This window comes from Bactrocera neohumeralis, chromosome 2 (genome assembly GCF_024586455.1).
Source record: "Bactrocera neohumeralis isolate Rockhampton chromosome 2, APGP_CSIRO_Bneo_wtdbg2-racon-allhic-juicebox.fasta_v2, whole genome shotgun sequence".
In the NCBI taxonomy this organism is placed as follows: Eukaryota; Metazoa; Arthropoda; class Insecta; order Diptera; family Tephritidae; genus Bactrocera; species Bactrocera neohumeralis.
This window is the reverse complement of record NC_065919.1, coordinates 58,398,751-58,415,284: the sequence shown is the minus strand read 5'-3', so window position 1 is coordinate 58,415,284 and position 16,534 is coordinate 58,398,751. Positions and strand designations below refer to the sequence as shown.

Sequence of the window (16,534 nt, the reverse complement as noted above, 5' to 3'; positions counted from 1 at the left end):
ATTAAAAACAACATAAAACTGATGGAAATTATATAAAATAAATACAAAATTAAATTGAAGTAAAATAAAACAAATTGATTTATAAAATAATAGAAAAAATAAATTAAATTAAATTAAAATTGAAAGAAAGTTGAATTAAATTAAAATTGAAAACAAAAAAAATTAAATTAAATGAAGAGAATAAAAGTAAAATTCTGATAAAACAAAATGAAATAGGTTAAAAAAGAATCGTCAAAAATATCTGTTATAATAAAAAATTTTAAAAAAGTAATAATAAACAAAATTAAAAGCCGTAAAAATAATAAATATATTTAAAAAAACCAATATAAATAATAATAATAAAAACCAATAAATATAAATAAAAAAAACTAAAAATAAAAAACAAACAAAATAAAAATCATAATGAAAAAATCACAAAATAGTCTGGTTAAATAAGAACTGAAAATAAGAATGAAGGTACATAAATTTACAACAAGCTGTATGTTGAGTGCATATGCTCAAAACTTGGTTATAAATAATATAGTATGGGCCATTTTTTCAATCTCTGGTTAGCAGCCATCTATCTAAGGCTCTACAAACTGCCGGTATATGAAAAAAATTTGCTATAAGTCAAAGTTCCAAAAATTATTTTTCACAATATTGAAAAACTAAAGAACAGCAAATTATCTATAGTAATGCCTGAACACTTATTTCCAAAGAGCTGCCGTTTCTAAGCTTGTTGTAAATTTATATTTCTTCGACTTTGATCTAGATTGACTGGCTTATAAAAATAGTATAAATAATTAAAATCGACATAATAATCATAATAATCGTCATAATGAGCTTTAAATTGGATGAACAAACATATGAACCGAGAAAATCCGAAATGTGTTTTTATGAAAAACTTTGCACAATGTGCAATTAAAACTATTTTGAAATTTATGAAAATGAAAAACAAAATTCTCACTTGCTTTGATATTTGTACTCAAAATTGCCATATACAAAAAGAAAACTTTGATACAATGAATATAATTACGTGCTAGTAATAAATTAAAATAATTTAAAATGGTGCAAATAATTTTGTAAACAAATAGCGCTACAACAAGTCGCTAAGCTATTGCACAACCATCACATTTGAACCCCAGTACCGTTAAAGAAGCTGCGCTGCAGTAAAAATAACAGTAATTATTATTTTTTTTTTGTTTATTTAATTTTATAAAAAAAAAACAAACATATATGTATGTATAATACATCAATTCTTTAAATAAAAAAAAAATATTTTTAACGGTGTGTACGAAATGAAAATAAATAATAAAACGAAAATCAAAACATCATAAGCACACATTGTGATTTATGTGACATTTATAAAATTTTAAATAATAACAACAAACAAAAAATTAAATTTTTAAAACTTAAACAAATAATAACAAACGCTTTAAAGGCTAAAAGGTTACTGCTACATTTTCAATATGAGTGCTTCCGCAAGTTTACAGCATTTTACTTATACATACTTACATATACAATATATTTTCATTTTTGCTTTTCTTTACTTACATACACATACATATGTATATTTTATACTGTTATCTCTAAGCATGGAAGTACTACTGCAAATAAGTTAAACTATCTATGTAAATGTATATGTGAATAGCAATAAAATATCTGTAAGTAATAAGCATTATTTAAATATATGCAAAACATAGCGGTTTTATATATTTAACTACAAAAATAAAAATTTGTTAGTGTTTTAACTGTAAAAAATTGTGCAGAAATTAAAGTTATTATTATTATTATAACTATTACTATGTATAGTTGTCTTAAATGCTTAATTTAATTAGCCATTAACTAATTATTATGAAATACAAAACCCAACAATTCAAAAGATATAAATAAATGCTCAAATTTCCAAAAAAAAAAGTGTTTACTTCATACTTTGATAGGTTATACCCTTAAGAACAACATGCAAATGTTTTGAATCAATATCTCGAATAGTGTTTGAGTTAGAGACTTCTAAAGTTAAGCCATTCAGTTCAATCAGCTCCAGCAAAACTACGTTTTCCGGATTTACTTGAGTGATTCTATTCTTTATTGGCGTAGACACCGCTTGGGCGGATATAACCGAGTTTACAAAAGCGCGCCAATCGTTCTTCCTTGTCGCTGTTTGGCGTCAAATTGGAGATTACAAGTGTTGCCAGGTCCTTCTCCACCTGGTCTTTGCAACAGATGGAGGTCTTCCTTTTCTTCTGCTACCACCGGCGAGTACTGCGCCGAATATGCTCAGAGCTGGAGTGTTTTCATCCATTCAGACGACTTGACCTAACCAGCGTAGCTGTTGTCTCTTGATTCGCTGAATATGTCAGTGTCAATGTATGTAAATCTCGTACAGCTTATGGTTTCATCGTCTACGGTACTCGCCGTTGCCAATGCGCAATGGAACATAAATCTTACGAGGAACAATTCTCTCGAAAGCTCTTAACGTCGACTCACCAGAAGTTGTTATTGTCCATGCCTCTGTACCATATAGAAGGACGGGAATGATGAGTGACTTGAAGAATTTGGTATATTTTTTGTCGAGAGAGGACCTTACTTTTCAATTGCCTACTAAGTTCGGAGTGGCACCTTTTGGTAAGAGTTATTCTACGCAGGAATTCGAGGCTGACGTTGTTGTTGGTGTTAATACTGGTTACAAGATAAACGAAATTATCTGCGACTTCGAAGTTATGACTGCGAACAGTGACGTGGGTGCCAAGTCCCAAATGCGACGACTACCCTCGCTTACTCCATTTGCTTCGCTTCTTTGTCCAACCTAGTGAAGGCAGAACTAACAGCGCGGTTGTTATAGCCAATGATATTGTATACTCGTGTAGAAGATTGTACTTTCTCTATTCAGCTCGAATTATTTTCTCCAGCAGCAGATTGAAGAAGCCACACGAAAGGGAGTTGCCTTGTTTGAAACCTCGTTTAGTATCGAATGGCTCGGAGAGGTCTTTCCCGATCCTGACGGAGCTTTTGGTCTTGCTTATCGTCAGTTTACACAGTCATATTAGTTTTGCGTAGATATCAAATTCAGACATAGCGGCATAAAGCAGCTCCTTTTCGTGTAGTGTAAAGCAGCTTTAAAATCGACGAAGAGGTGATATATGTCCATCCTATTTTTACGGGTCCTATTACGGGTCTTTCCAAGATTTGAATGGTGAATGTCTTGTCGGTTGTTGAATTTCTAGCGCAGATTGTGGGGTCTCCCTTTTTGTGGATTGGTCAGAGCACACTTAAATTCCAATCGCTTGGCATGTTTTCGTCCGACCATATTCTACAAGGAAGCCGATGCATCTGCTGATGATGATCCTTAACAGTTCTTAGCCGCTGTATTTGAGAAGCTCGACCGGCAATCCATTGGTCTGCAGACGAGTAATTGCTATTCGAACTACATCATGGTCGGGCAATATAACATCATCGATTGGGGAACCGGGTTCACCATCTCCTGGTGTTATGCTTTCACTGTTATTTAAAGAATGGAGAAGTGTTCCCGAAAAATTTCTGACTGATATCTCATAAATTGAGAGACTAGTTTGCGGACGGACATGGCTAATCATTTTTATATATATTTTTTATAGCGCAACAAACGTTTCTTTTTGGGCGTTAAAAACATAGTGGCGAGCTTCATACTCCCTGATCAGGGTATAATGACTATAAGTAGTATTTTATGATGATTAGACCATGGCACCGAAGTCAGTTTGGTTCAGTAAATGTTTCCGGAAAACTAGTGGTAGCCTGGAGCGTTGCAGACGCTTGGTTATATCCAGCTGCGGTCCGATGTTCTTTACCTAGAGACTGACGTCTTTCTGTTTTACCATTGTCTACTTCATTCTTAAAACAATCGCCCTGCTTAGTCATGCAATAAGTTCTGTTACAAGTTTAGGCCATTTTAAAAATGAAAAAAAAAAGGTCTCTATTGTTGAGGGTACTGATTAACTGTTTTACCACTCCCTTTTAAATATCCTGCAGGTGCACTTTTGCTCCAGCTTTTACCCCTTTCCACAGAAGTGAAATGCTTTTACAGAAGAATCCCCCACCAATTCTCTACAACAGCTGTTCATATCCTTTAGAATAACATTATTTGCGAAAACGCTTTATTCAAAAATTCTATTTTAATATATAATTTAATTTAAATTAATTAATTCTATACAGTTTTCAATATTTTTGAACTACCTGTTTTCAAAACCCGTACATAACTTTGTAGCACAGTTTTCTACAACTTCATACTTGTATAGCTGTCAATAAAATTTCTACAAATTTCATTCGACTTATAGCGGTAGAACCGAACGGTAGCGTTTATTTAAATACGCATTTTATTTTATTTTAATTTTTTTTTTGCGCGATCAAGTTTTTACACCATCCAGAATATATATTACATAAAATTTGTAATTTCGCTGGTTATACGCACAGTGCTAGGGATTATCTAACGAAATTCACATAAACGGCAACAATATGGCGGAGGCTACAAGTCAAGAGTTCAACAAGAAGACCTTCCTCGAGCATTACTGGCAAAAGCAGAAGGAGCTCACACGGCGACAGCGTCAATATAAGACGGTACTATCAACGAAGTTGAGCACGCGCAAGGAGACGATCATGTTGCAGAGCTATCAGAGCACAATCGATCAATTGCATTTGGAGAAGGATACATTGCGTGCGCAGATTTGGGTTGCCAGCGGCGAAACGCATCGGCGTCAAACCAAACGTGCGCTGTCGAATATACAATGTCACGTGTCGTGTCAGGAGCACTTAGGCGATGATATACGTTATTATAAGGAATCAATAATGAATTTGCAACGCGAAATTAGTCGCGTGAACAAACAGGTATACGAACTGAATAGACGTACAGTGCCCGATTCTCAGCATCAAGCGTATGTGGCACGCATGCGCAAGAAGCTGGACATATTGGAGAATCAGCTGGAGGTGGGCGTGCGTACGGAGTGCGCTTTCACGGCAATTAATAACGAATTGCGCGAAGATTTGATAATGTTGCTGCAACATCGCACGACTTTCAATGAAGCCTACACGAAGCTGGTGCAAAAGTTGAACAGCGACAAGAAATATATTGTTGATCTGATCGAATATGCTTTAGGCACTTTTGAAAATTGCATACATGCCTACGAGAAAATAAATATACTGACGAAGAAAGATGCAAAGGATCGTGAATTGAAAATGGTGGAAATGCAGGCGATCATGCGGAATAGAGCGGCCGAAGATGCGAAATTTGAGTTTTTAGATTGTAAAGCGCAGGAGATAATAATAGATGACTTGCAGCCGAAAGAGTATCGTCGACGTGAAAAATTCCGTCAGCAACATCGTAAGCGCATCGACTTGTACAATACAATATTAGAGAAAATTTTACAATACACCAATTCGAATAACGTCGATGCGGTCATTAACAAGTTCCAAGAGCAAGAGAGTCTTTACTATTCATACTTCAATTACGCCAATGAAATGAGCTATCACATGACATTACTAAATAATTCCGTTAATCGATTGTTTAATGAAATCTCCGAACTGAAGCATTCGAATCACAATACCTTACAGAATCAACTCGAAACCATTGAAGAGCTTGATAACCAGTTAAAGGAGAAGCAAAAGAAAAACGACGAGCTACGCGAAGTGCGCGATCAAAACGATGAGCGTTTAGAGAAATTGCTACAGGGCATACAAATAATTAAGGATCAATCGCGTGCCGATTGCAAGTCGTTCGAAGCATTACTGGGCGATTTCACCACAGTCAATCTCTTCAATATGCGTCACTTCCTGAAGGTATTGGAGAAGCGCGTACACTCCATAACGCTAGCGCAGTATATGCGCGAACGTCAAAGTATCAAGCCCCCGAGCGAATATATTGTCAAGGCTGTTGTAAAATTATGCGATAGTGTTACACCGTTAGGTGAGATCGTGCTCACCCAACAGTGTCCAGAATGTGGCGAGGCCGATGCCACCAACGTCGATGATACCGATGGTGGCGAGGGCATACAGAGCTTGAATACGGTCTTGAAGAAATTGTACGAACGCGTCAATCAACCGGAGATGCAGTATCGCCTGCACAGCATTAGTCAGTGTCGTTTGCCGCATTCGCGCATACTGGCCGCAAAACGTAATGCCTAAAACTTCAAGGCGCTTCTTACTCCGCTACGGAGAACTCAATTGCAATCAATTGTTTTAAAATTCAAACTGATATGGTGAATTGCAGATGCATCTATTTGTATGTGTGCAATATGCTTAGCTGAATGATGTGTGATTTAAACTTGATTGTGGCTGAAGGGGTACGATTATGAACCTCGTATATGGGAAAACATGTTAATGCCTAAATAAACTTTTTTATAAAACAAAAAAAGCTTGTTTTGGTTATTTGTTGGACCTTTGTTGAGTTTTCTGAAGCGGCGAAGGTTTCTCAGGTTTCCGAAACCGTGCTTCTATTGAATAAAAAACAAAAGGTCGGGGTACGACTTACAATACTAGTAAAGATGTGGTAAAGAATTCCAATTTTACATTATTTACATTTTTCTTCTCTCTTGTCTGAAAAATATTCAGAAATTACATTTAGAAATTCGTTTCACAAGTTCCTAAAAAAGCGGTCTACAACAGCGCTTATTTTCCATATAACTCAACTTTAAATTCACTTCATAGTATTAGGTAACGAAGACATCGAATTCCGTTGAAATCGAACCGAAACTGTTCAAAACTCCACATACCGAATATTTGACAGACTGAAGGAGGCTGCACTCTGGAGCAGCAAATTTACTGCTACCTCGGCCTGGAAAACACTACAATAGTCAGCAAGTCTGAAGGTGGAAATCATAGAGAACTCCTAACAGCAAACACCTCCACCAGCCTTCCCCCCAAGCTTTGACCCATCCGCCTCTTCGCTGCGCTGCGCCTCTTCTCAAACGGCTTCTTCCCACACACAACTCCCTCTCCGGTATATGGTTAGAGAAGATGCCGCCAGAGGGGGGGTTGGCGACTCCATGATCTAAGTGTGGTATGAAGTCAAAGTGATTGACGATTTCCGAGTTTTCAGAAACGTGTTCTTTTAGGAACCCAGATTCTCTAAATCCGATGGCAACTTTCACAGCCATACAGCTATCGACGTTGTCTACGGGCAATATGTGCTGCTCACATTTCCGTCCGTTTCCCCATTCCGTTTCAATCAGTCTGTCATACAGATGACTGAAAATAAGGTATTTGAGGATTGATTCAACCTTAAGACCGTCCAGAACAGCTACAGGACGTTATTGAAAGCTCCTTTTATATCAAGGAAGGCTTCCTCAAGCCATGACACGATATTATGCAGAGCAATAGCCACAGACTTGCCTTTACAATAAACATGTTGCGCTCCTAATAAATTGTCCCTCGTAATGCACTCCTAATGTACCATTCCATCAGTATCTCCAGAGTTTTTAGTAAGATGGAGGAGACGCTGATGGGCCTGAAAGTCCTTCGCCGTAACGTGAGAGCCCTCAGCCTTCGAGATGAACGTAACTCTGACTCATCTCCAGGTCCAGGGGATGTAACCAAGTCTATGCAGTTCGCATTGTTTGAACGAATTGATCACCCAGGTAAGTGCCGTTCATCCAGAAAGTTGACTCCGAGTGATATCCCCCAGAGGATGTATTGCATGGGAAGTGCTTATGGCCCACTTCCCATTTGAGTCCTTAAATTAATCCAGGAAGAAGGGGTTCTTTGGGAGAATACTTCAAAATCCAAAGGAGTCATGAATTTATGTCATATGAGTCTATTACCAATAATATAAGTTAAAAAGATACAAAGTTATTTCCACTGCAAACTCTGAAATTGCTCCTCAGCGACTTTTTCGCCATAGTAAAACGGAATTCAGAAGTTGGAAGATCTCTAAAACCAGTATAATGCTCAAAAGTTTATCATATATACCCAGGACTTTTCCCTAAATAATACTCCTAATATATTCGAATTTATAGGAATGTGTATCTTTGGGGGCATATTTAGTGTTGACTATATGAGGTTTGACAGTTACTAGTACGAAAAGTTATCTTTCGTTATATTTGGTCCCGACGAAGAGTTATATCTTAAATTTACTTAGTGGTATCTAATCTATTTCGAGAGAAAAATTCTGCGAAAGATTTATGGTCCTTTGCGCATTGGCCACGGCGAATATCGCATTCGATGGAACGATGAGCTGTACGAGATATACGACGACATCGACATAGTTAGCGAATTAAAAGACAGCGGCTACGCTGTTCATGTCATCCGAATGGATGAAAACACTCCAGCTCTGAAAGTATTCGACGCAGTACCCGCCGGGGGAAGCAGAGGAAGAGGAAGACCTCCACCCGTTGGAAGGACCTGACTTCGCTTGGAATATCCAATTGGCGCCACGTAGCGAAAAGAAGAAACGACTGTCGCGCTGTTGTTAACTCGGCTATAATCGCGTAAGCGGTGTCTACGCCAATTAAGAAGAAGAAGATATCTAAGCAATCTCTCGTATTGATTATACGTGTACGAATAATAAATAAAGCTCACATACAAGGTGTGTTCGAAAGTAAACAGGACTTTTTGAATCAAGGACCACCTGGTGGCACCATCTACTCGTATATGTCGACTGGTACGTTAGAATCTGCTATCTTTCTCGATTATCTAGCGAGAATTTCATGACATTTCACGGATTGGAAGTGAAGTTATTGCGTTTTAAGTGTCAGTATGTTTGTGTTATCGGTGCGAAAATGAGCTTCGAACAAAGAGCCAACATTAAATTTTGTTTTAAAATTGGTAAAACTTTTACCGAAACGTTTCAATTGATGAAACAAGTTTATGGCGATGATTGCGTATCCCGTTGCAGAGTTCACAAGTGATTTCAACGTTTTCAAAGTGGTTGTGAGGACATAAATGATGATCAACGTGTGGGCCAATCAAAATCCGTGATCACCGGAAATTCCATCGAAACTGTGCGTCAGCCGAAATCATCATTGAAATTCATGGAAATGGAATTGAACATCTCCAAAGCATCGATTTATCGCATTTCGACCGAACATTTGGGCTTACGAAAGTGGTGTGCACGGTTTGTTCCGCACAAATTGACTGACGACCAAAAATTGCTCAGAATCCAGCATTCGATCGACGCTTGTGACTGATTAATCTCATTTTAACCATTAACCATTCCCGGTATTCACGTGATATGGCACCGTGCGATTTCTTTCTTTTCGGAAAAATGCATTTGCCAATGAAAGAGAAGCGTTATGCAGACGTAGAGGCCATTCAAAAGGCTTGCACCGGCATACTAGCGGCCATACCAGCCAACGAGCTAAAACACTCGTTCAACATGCTTTTGGACCGTGTAAAAAGCTGTATTGAAGCAGAAGTAGTCTATTTTGAATAAAATAAATTGATTTTGTCGAAAAAACCATTTGTTCTGTTTTTTTTAAGTGCTTTTAACTTTGGAACACACCTTGTATATATATTTCTTTTTTGTTAAAACTTCATTTTATTATTCAGTTATCTTCGAGGGCGATACAACGATTTTAGCGGTCAAAACATGTTCAATACCATTTTTATAATACATTAGCCTTAAGCCTCTAAATAATCCCAGTTTCTGCGATTACCTCTTCATTGTTGCTAAATTGCTTCCAGCGGGCATTCTCTTGAGGTCTGAGATCACGACATAGTCTCACATCAGAACAATACGGTGGATGCGGAAGCTATACGAAGCTCAATTCATGGATTTTGCCATAGTTTTCACTGATTTGCGACACGGTGAATTATCTTGGTAAAACAGCACTTGGTTATTCTTCAGAAGCAGCCGTTTTTTGGTGATTTCGTCCTTCAAACGGTTCAATAAGAGTATATAATAGTCGCTGTTGATGATGCTTCCTTTCTCAAGGTAGACAATAAAAATTCCATGCGCATCCCAAAATATATACGCCATTACCCTGTCAATCGACGGTTGCATCTGCTCGGCTGACTGTTCTTTGGAGTGCGGTGTAAAATTATGTAACAATGTTTCATCCATAATCACATATCGATTCAAAAGTTCGGTTTTATTACCATGAAAAAGCTTCAAATACTTCCCGGAATCAGAATGTCAAATTTGTACACGTATCTTTTAAAGGTAGGGGCTGAACAAAAATCATATAGATTTAATATTAGTTGTACCACCTATGTATCAACCTACGAACTTTTCAGTCCACCTGTAAGCAGCTGTTTTAAAAATTACTATTATAGTGTACCAAAGATGTTATGGTCAAAAATTTTATTCCTCGAACAGTTTGTGTCTGACATGTCGAATCTATTGCCACTATTGCAATGCTGATCATGGCCTTAATTAATTTTATACAGTTTTTGATATTTTTGAGTTACCTACTGACGTTTTCAAAACCCTTACATAACTTGGTAGCTCAGATTTCTACAACTTCATAAAGCTGTCAACAAAATTTTCTACAAATTTCATTCGACTTATAGCGGAGGGACCGAGCGGTAACATATATTTAAATACGCATTTAATTTTTTTTACACAATCAAGTTTTTACGCCATCCCGTGTATATATATTTTAGTATATTTTGCATAAAACTTGTAATTTTGCACGCTATAAGCATAGTGCCAGGAATTATCTAACGATATTCACAACAACGACAACAACATGGCGGAGGCTACAAGTCAAGAGTTCAACAAGAAGACCTTCCTCGAGCATTACTGGCAAAAGCAGAAGGAGCTCACACGGCGACAGCGTCAATACAAGACGATACTATCGACGAAGTTGAGTACGCGCAAGGAGACGATCATGTTGCAGAGCTATCAGAACACCATCGATCAATTGCATTTGGAGAAGGATACATTGCGTGCGCAGATTTGGGTTGCCAGCGGCGAAACGCATCGGCGCCAAAACGATCGTGCGCTGTCGAACATACAATGCCACGTGTCATGTCAGGAGCATTTGGCCGACGATATACGTTATTATAAAGAATCCATAATGAATTTGCAACGCGAAATTAGTCGCGTGAACAAACAGGTATACGTACTGAATAGGCGTACAGTGCCCGATTCTCAGCATCAAGCGTATGTGGCACGCATGCGCAAGAAGCTGGACATATTGGAGAATCAGCTGGAGGTGGGCGTGCGTACGGAGTGCGCTTTCACGGCAATTAATAACGAATTGCGCGAAGATTTGATAATGTTGCTGCAACATCGCACGACTTTCAATGAAGCCTACACGAAGCTGGTGCAAAAATTGAACAGCGATAGAAAATATATAGTCGATCTGATCGAATATGCTTTAGGCACTTTTGAGAGTTGCATCCACGCCTACGAGAAAATAAATATACAGAATAAGAAAGATGCAAAGGATCGTGAATTGAAAATGGTGGAAATGCAGTCGATCATGCGGAATAGAGCGGCCGACGATGCGAAGTTTGAATTTTTGGATTGTAAAGCGCACGTGAGAATAATGGATGACTTGCAGCCGAAAGAGTATCGTCGACGTGAAAAATTCCGTCAGCAACATCGTAAGCGCATCGACTTGTACAATACAATATTAGAGAAAATTTTACAATACACCAATTCGAGCGATGTCGATATGGTCATAAACAAGTTCCAAGAGCAAGAGAGTCTTTACTATTCATACTTCAATTACGCCAATGAAATGAGCTATCACATGACTTTGCTAAATAATTCCGTTAATCGATTGTTTAATGAAATCTCCGAACTGAAGCATACGAATCACAATACCTTACAGAATCAACTCGAAACCATTGAAGAGCTTGATAACCAGTTAAAGGAGAAACAAAAGAAAAACGACGAGCTACGCGAAGTGCGCGATCAAAACGATGAGCGTTTAGAGAAATTGCTACAGGGCATACAAATAATTAAGGATCAATCACGTGCCGATTGCAAGTCGTTCGAAGCATTACTGGGCGATTTCACCAAAGTCAATCTCTTCAATATGCGTCACTTCCTTAAGGTATTGGAGAAGCGCGTACACTCCATAACGGTGGCACAGTATGTGCGCGAGCGTCGTGTTAAGAAGCACAGGAGCGAATGTATTGTCAAGGATGTTGTAAAATTATGCGATAGTGTTACACCGTTAGATGAGATCGTACTCACCCAACAGTGTCCAGAGTGTGGCGAGGCCGATGCCACCAACGTCGATGATACCGATGGTGGCGAGGGCATACAGAGCTTGAATACGGTGTTGAAAAAATTGTACGAGCGCATCAATCAACCGGAGATGCAGTATCGCCTGCACAGCATTAGTCAGTGTCGTTTGCCGCACTCGCGCATACTGGCCGCAAAACGTAATGCCTAAAACTTCATGGCGCTGCTTTCTCCAATATGGAGAATTGCAATCAATTATGAAGCTCGTATATAGGAAAACATGTTAATGCGTAAATAGCTTGTTTTTATTATAAAAAAATCTAAATATTATTTAGAAAAAAAAGTAGTTTTATTTATTCGTTGGCTGATGGGTGACAGCTATGACAGAATAAAATTTTCTCAAATACTTGAAAGTTCTTTTCAGCAAAAAACAAAATTTGAGGGTACAAATCACAATACTCGTGTTGAAATAGATGAAGCCAACGATTTTTCTAGATTTTCCTGTTTTGTTGTCTGAAAAATATTCAGAAATTTAATTAAGAGTAGAAATACTTAAAATGGCGAAGTTCAAATTTCCGACCCATCAAAATAAAGACAAAATTTTAATATACAGCAAATGGTATTCCTTGTTCACAGTTTTGTCGTTCGGCAGGAATTCGGAGTGCACCACACCTCGGTAATCGAAGAACTCTGTCAACATAACCTTGATTTTTGACCGTCTTTGAAGTGTCAAGGGTCTAGTATCTCTTTTTCTTAGTCCTTAGTTAGTATTGGTGAGGTAAGAGGTGATTTGGTTTATGATTTTTTTATTGTTCAATCGAACATTTTTAAGTTCTAACTAATTTGGATTAGTCTCAAAGTGGTTAAGTTAAAACGACATAGTTCATGTGGATGTATTACAAGTGAGGCTCTGCTTCGTATGAGTTGCCATTCAATGCGCTTTTTAACCACAAAATTCACTTGAGCGAGATTAGTTTTTTTAGATGGTATGAAGAAGTTTCACAAAGCGGGGTACTCGAAAACCAATTGTGGTGCGATATTCAGACCGACTGAAAAAATTAAACTCATTATAGTATTTATTTTAGTGAATGTGTTCTAAAGATGGTAAATATTATCCATAAGTGATTAGGCGGAAGTCGGAATAACCAAAAAAAAAATATCATTGTTGCTTTGGCTGAGGGGAATTTAAACTTCAATTTTTTTGGCAATTAGAAACTCTATAAGCTTTATTTTCAATACGTTTATTCAGAATCCTTAACTTCTTAGCCGGTGAACTGCAGATGCTTCAAATAAAATCTGCGTGTGATGGAACCCCTAAAGGCTTTTATAAATCAAAAATCTATCGCTGAAGATCTGTGATTATACTATATTGCTTACAACTTTAATAGATGATCCCGCTTTATATGAGGGTTGCCATTGCTACCAATTCAGTTTACGGTGATAAAATATACCTTAAATTCATTAAAGAATAGAGTATTCAAGTATCTACTGTTAAACACGTAGACTGTACTGTTGGACCTAGGTTTCAACTAACATCAAAGCGAATATTTTTATCTTCTTTCTTTCCTTTTCCACGCTTGCGTCTTTTCAACGGAATTTACAACAGCGAGCCAGTCGTTCTCTGCTTTTTCGCTGTTAGGCACTAATTACATATTCCAAGTGTAGTCAAGTCCTTTTCAACCTACTGTTTTCAACGGAATGTAAGTCTTCCTCTTCCTCTGCTTCTCTCTAGCTCTCACTCTCTTAATTCACTGACCTAATGTCGATTATATCTCGTACAGTTCATCATCCCATCGACTGCGTTATTCGGCGTTGCCAATGCCTCTGCACCATATAGTAGGAGGGAGTGATGAGTGACTTGTAGAATTTGATCTTTGTTCGTTGGGATAGACTCTTACGAGGAGAACAGCCGGCCGAACAGCGGCACCTTCTCAATCAAGGGACCGAACATACACCTGCCTTTAAATTATAATTTTTAATACGTTTGCAGTGGTCATCATTAAATGAGGGTCTCTTATCCGAAGCTGTTATGTCCTTTTCATTGGGGTGGGTTTTATACGTGGCGGAACCCAAATCCAGCGCACAACCATGGGAAGTGATGAATCCGATCGGAAATCTTTAGCACGTCTTCAAACAGATGTTTTTTGGCTACCCAGAAGATACTTGGTCTAGGACCGGAAGTCGTGAGCTGCTTGAGCCATATTTAAAGGAATCGTTCCTGGGCACTCCCAAATGAATGGCGCTCACCTCACTTTCCTCACTTGCGTGAACTTCTACACATGGCTCCGTCCTTCACTTAATTATATTATATGTATTCCATGCTACTTTTATAGTATACTCGTATATCCTTCGGGATCTCAAAGTTTAAACACTCAAAACAAAATTTGATTGTGAATAACTGTCGAAATACATTGTGACTAAGTTTCTTTGCCTACTCATAACCTTTTTTTAAGTCACGTGTGTTTGGCATTGTCAATAAATTCGAGAATTTTATTTAGAAAATTTGGGCTGGTTGGGAAAGTTTTCCAGAACAATTTTTTTTTTAATTTTTTATGTAATCTATTAACTAATATTTTGCACAAATTCATTTAATATTTGGGCCATAATAAATTTAATTTAACCATTACAATGACGACGCTCGATGTGAAATCGTCCTTTTTAAAGGATCACATGCTCAAGCTGCAGGAAGTCGCGAAGCGGCAAAGCGACTACCGACGAGCACTAGCAGCGCGGCTGCAAAACTTTCGACGCAATCAAATCATGGAGGGGAATTTAAAGAAAGGCACTGCCAAATTGCTCAAAGAAAAGCTGACATCAAGGTGAAGGTATGGACAGCAATCGGTACACAGTACAAAAGAAAGAGTGCGGGTTATTTGGGCACCATTAAGTGTCACATCACATGTGAAGAGAAGCTAGCTGAGGATATACACAATATGAAAACAAGCATTTTGAATATACAGCGTGAGTTGGGACGCCTATCACGACACATATACGATCTAAATCGGCACACAATACCCGCAACGCGGGCAATAGAAGATAAAAACAGGGCACGCAAGCACTTGGCAATGAAGGAGAACCAATTGGAGGTGGGCATACATCAGGAGTGCAAAATGACAGCGCTGAATATGAAGTTACGCGAAGAACTGCACGAACTGATTTTGGAGCGGAAAGCTTTCAACGAGCATTATTTCAAATTAATACGCGAACTCAATAGTGACAAGAAATACATGACCGATTTGATTGGCTACGCTATGCATCAGTTCGACTCGAGCATAGATCTCTATGAGAGATTTGATATTTTCAAGAAGCGACAGCGTAGAGACTTAGAGCAACGGCGTATGGAAATGCGTGACATTAGTCGCAACAAGACGGAGTCAGTAAATGACACGGAGTTTTACAAATCGAAAATTTTCCATCGACGTTTGGCTGACTTGCAGCCAAAGGAGTATCGTAGACGTAGTAATATGCGTGAACGTATGAAAAAGAAACTGATTGTCAACAAGAATGTATTACATAAGATCTTTCAATATACCGGACAGAAAAATATCAAAACTGTTATCACCAAATTCAAAGAACAAGAAAGCCTCTACTATTCATACTTCAATTATGCCAATGAGACGAGTTATCATATGACACTGTTGAATAATGCCGTCAATCGACTTTATGCGGATATCGATATGCTTAAGCTCGACAATCGCAATTCTATGCAAAATCAGGTGGATCAAATTGAGAAGCTGGAGTCGCAATTGCAAGAAAAACATAAGAACAACGAGGTGTTGCGTAAGTCTTCCGTGGTGAATGACGAACGTTTGAACAAACTATTTTTGGGTTTGAAGCTGGTGCGCGATCACTCGAAAACCAATTGGCAATCGCTGGAAAAAGAAATCGGTGATTATAGACAGATCAATTTAACAAATTTACACGACCAATTAAAGCTTGTAGAGAAGCGTATTTTTGGTGTGCTAGCCACTGTCTATAGGTTGGAGCGTAAAAATGTCAAGAAGCGCCCCATTAACTATCTCATCAAGAATATAGAAAAATTCTGTGATTTTGCAACCAACTTAAATGACATTGTCATAACACAACAGTGTCCCGAGTGCGCCGAGGTGGATGCGTTGAACATCGATGAGACGGAGAGTGTCGGTATTTCGTCGATAGAAAATGCTAAGCACAAACTTTATGATAAGATTACGCAACCTGAAATGCAATACCGCTTGCATAGCATAAGCTCATGCCGTTTTCCACGAGCGCGTATGCTGACCGCAAAGCGAAACATGGAAAATGATTTAACAATAATTTGACATTTCAAACAAAAACACTATTATAAGTAGTCAAAAGCAAAACATAAAAACAAAATCTTATAATAAAAATTATGTAAGGTAAAAATTAATTGAAAAAAAGTATAAAATTTAAAATAGAAATCAAACGAAAAATTATTAAAAATTCGAAAAT

General features: G+C 37.8%; 3 protein-coding genes across 3 annotated transcripts; all 3 read left to right on the top strand.

Moving 5' to 3' along the window:
• The first annotated feature begins 4,297 nt into the window (after positions 1 to 4,297).
• LOC126765894 (uncharacterized) lies at positions 4,298 to 6,283 on the top strand. Its single transcript, XM_050483567.1, has one exon. It carries the CDS (start codon positions 4,468 to 4,470, stop codon positions 6,127 to 6,129), a length of 1,662 nt encoding a protein of 553 aa, XP_050339524.1. The 5' UTR covers positions 4,298 to 4,467; the 3' UTR covers positions 6,130 to 6,283.
• Positions 6,284 to 10,458: 4,175 nt separating this feature from the next.
• Positions 10,459 to 12,293, top strand: LOC126765904 (uncharacterized). Its single transcript, XM_050483574.1, has one exon. It carries the CDS (start codon positions 10,632 to 10,634, stop codon positions 12,291 to 12,293), a length of 1,662 nt encoding a protein of 553 aa, XP_050339531.1. The 5' UTR covers positions 10,459 to 10,631.
• Positions 12,294 to 15,015: 2,722 nt separating this feature from the next.
• Positions 15,016 to 16,383, top strand: LOC126762018 (cytadherence high molecular weight protein 2-like). Its single transcript, XM_050478532.1, has one exon. It carries the CDS (start codon positions 15,016 to 15,018, stop codon positions 16,381 to 16,383), a length of 1,368 nt encoding a protein of 455 aa, XP_050334489.1.
• The last annotated feature ends 151 nt before the right edge of the window (positions 16,384 to 16,534 follow it).

Coding starts and splice junctions, on each gene's coding strand:
- LOC126762018 (XM_050478532.1), top strand. CDS start 15,016: ATGAAAACAAGCATTTTGAATATACAGCGTGAGTTGGGACGCCTATCA.
- LOC126765904 (XM_050483574.1), top strand. CDS start 10,632: ATGGCGGAGGCTACAAGTCAAGAGTTCAACAAGAAGACCTTCCTCGAG.
- LOC126765894 (XM_050483567.1), top strand. CDS start 4,468: ATGGCGGAGGCTACAAGTCAAGAGTTCAACAAGAAGACCTTCCTCGAG.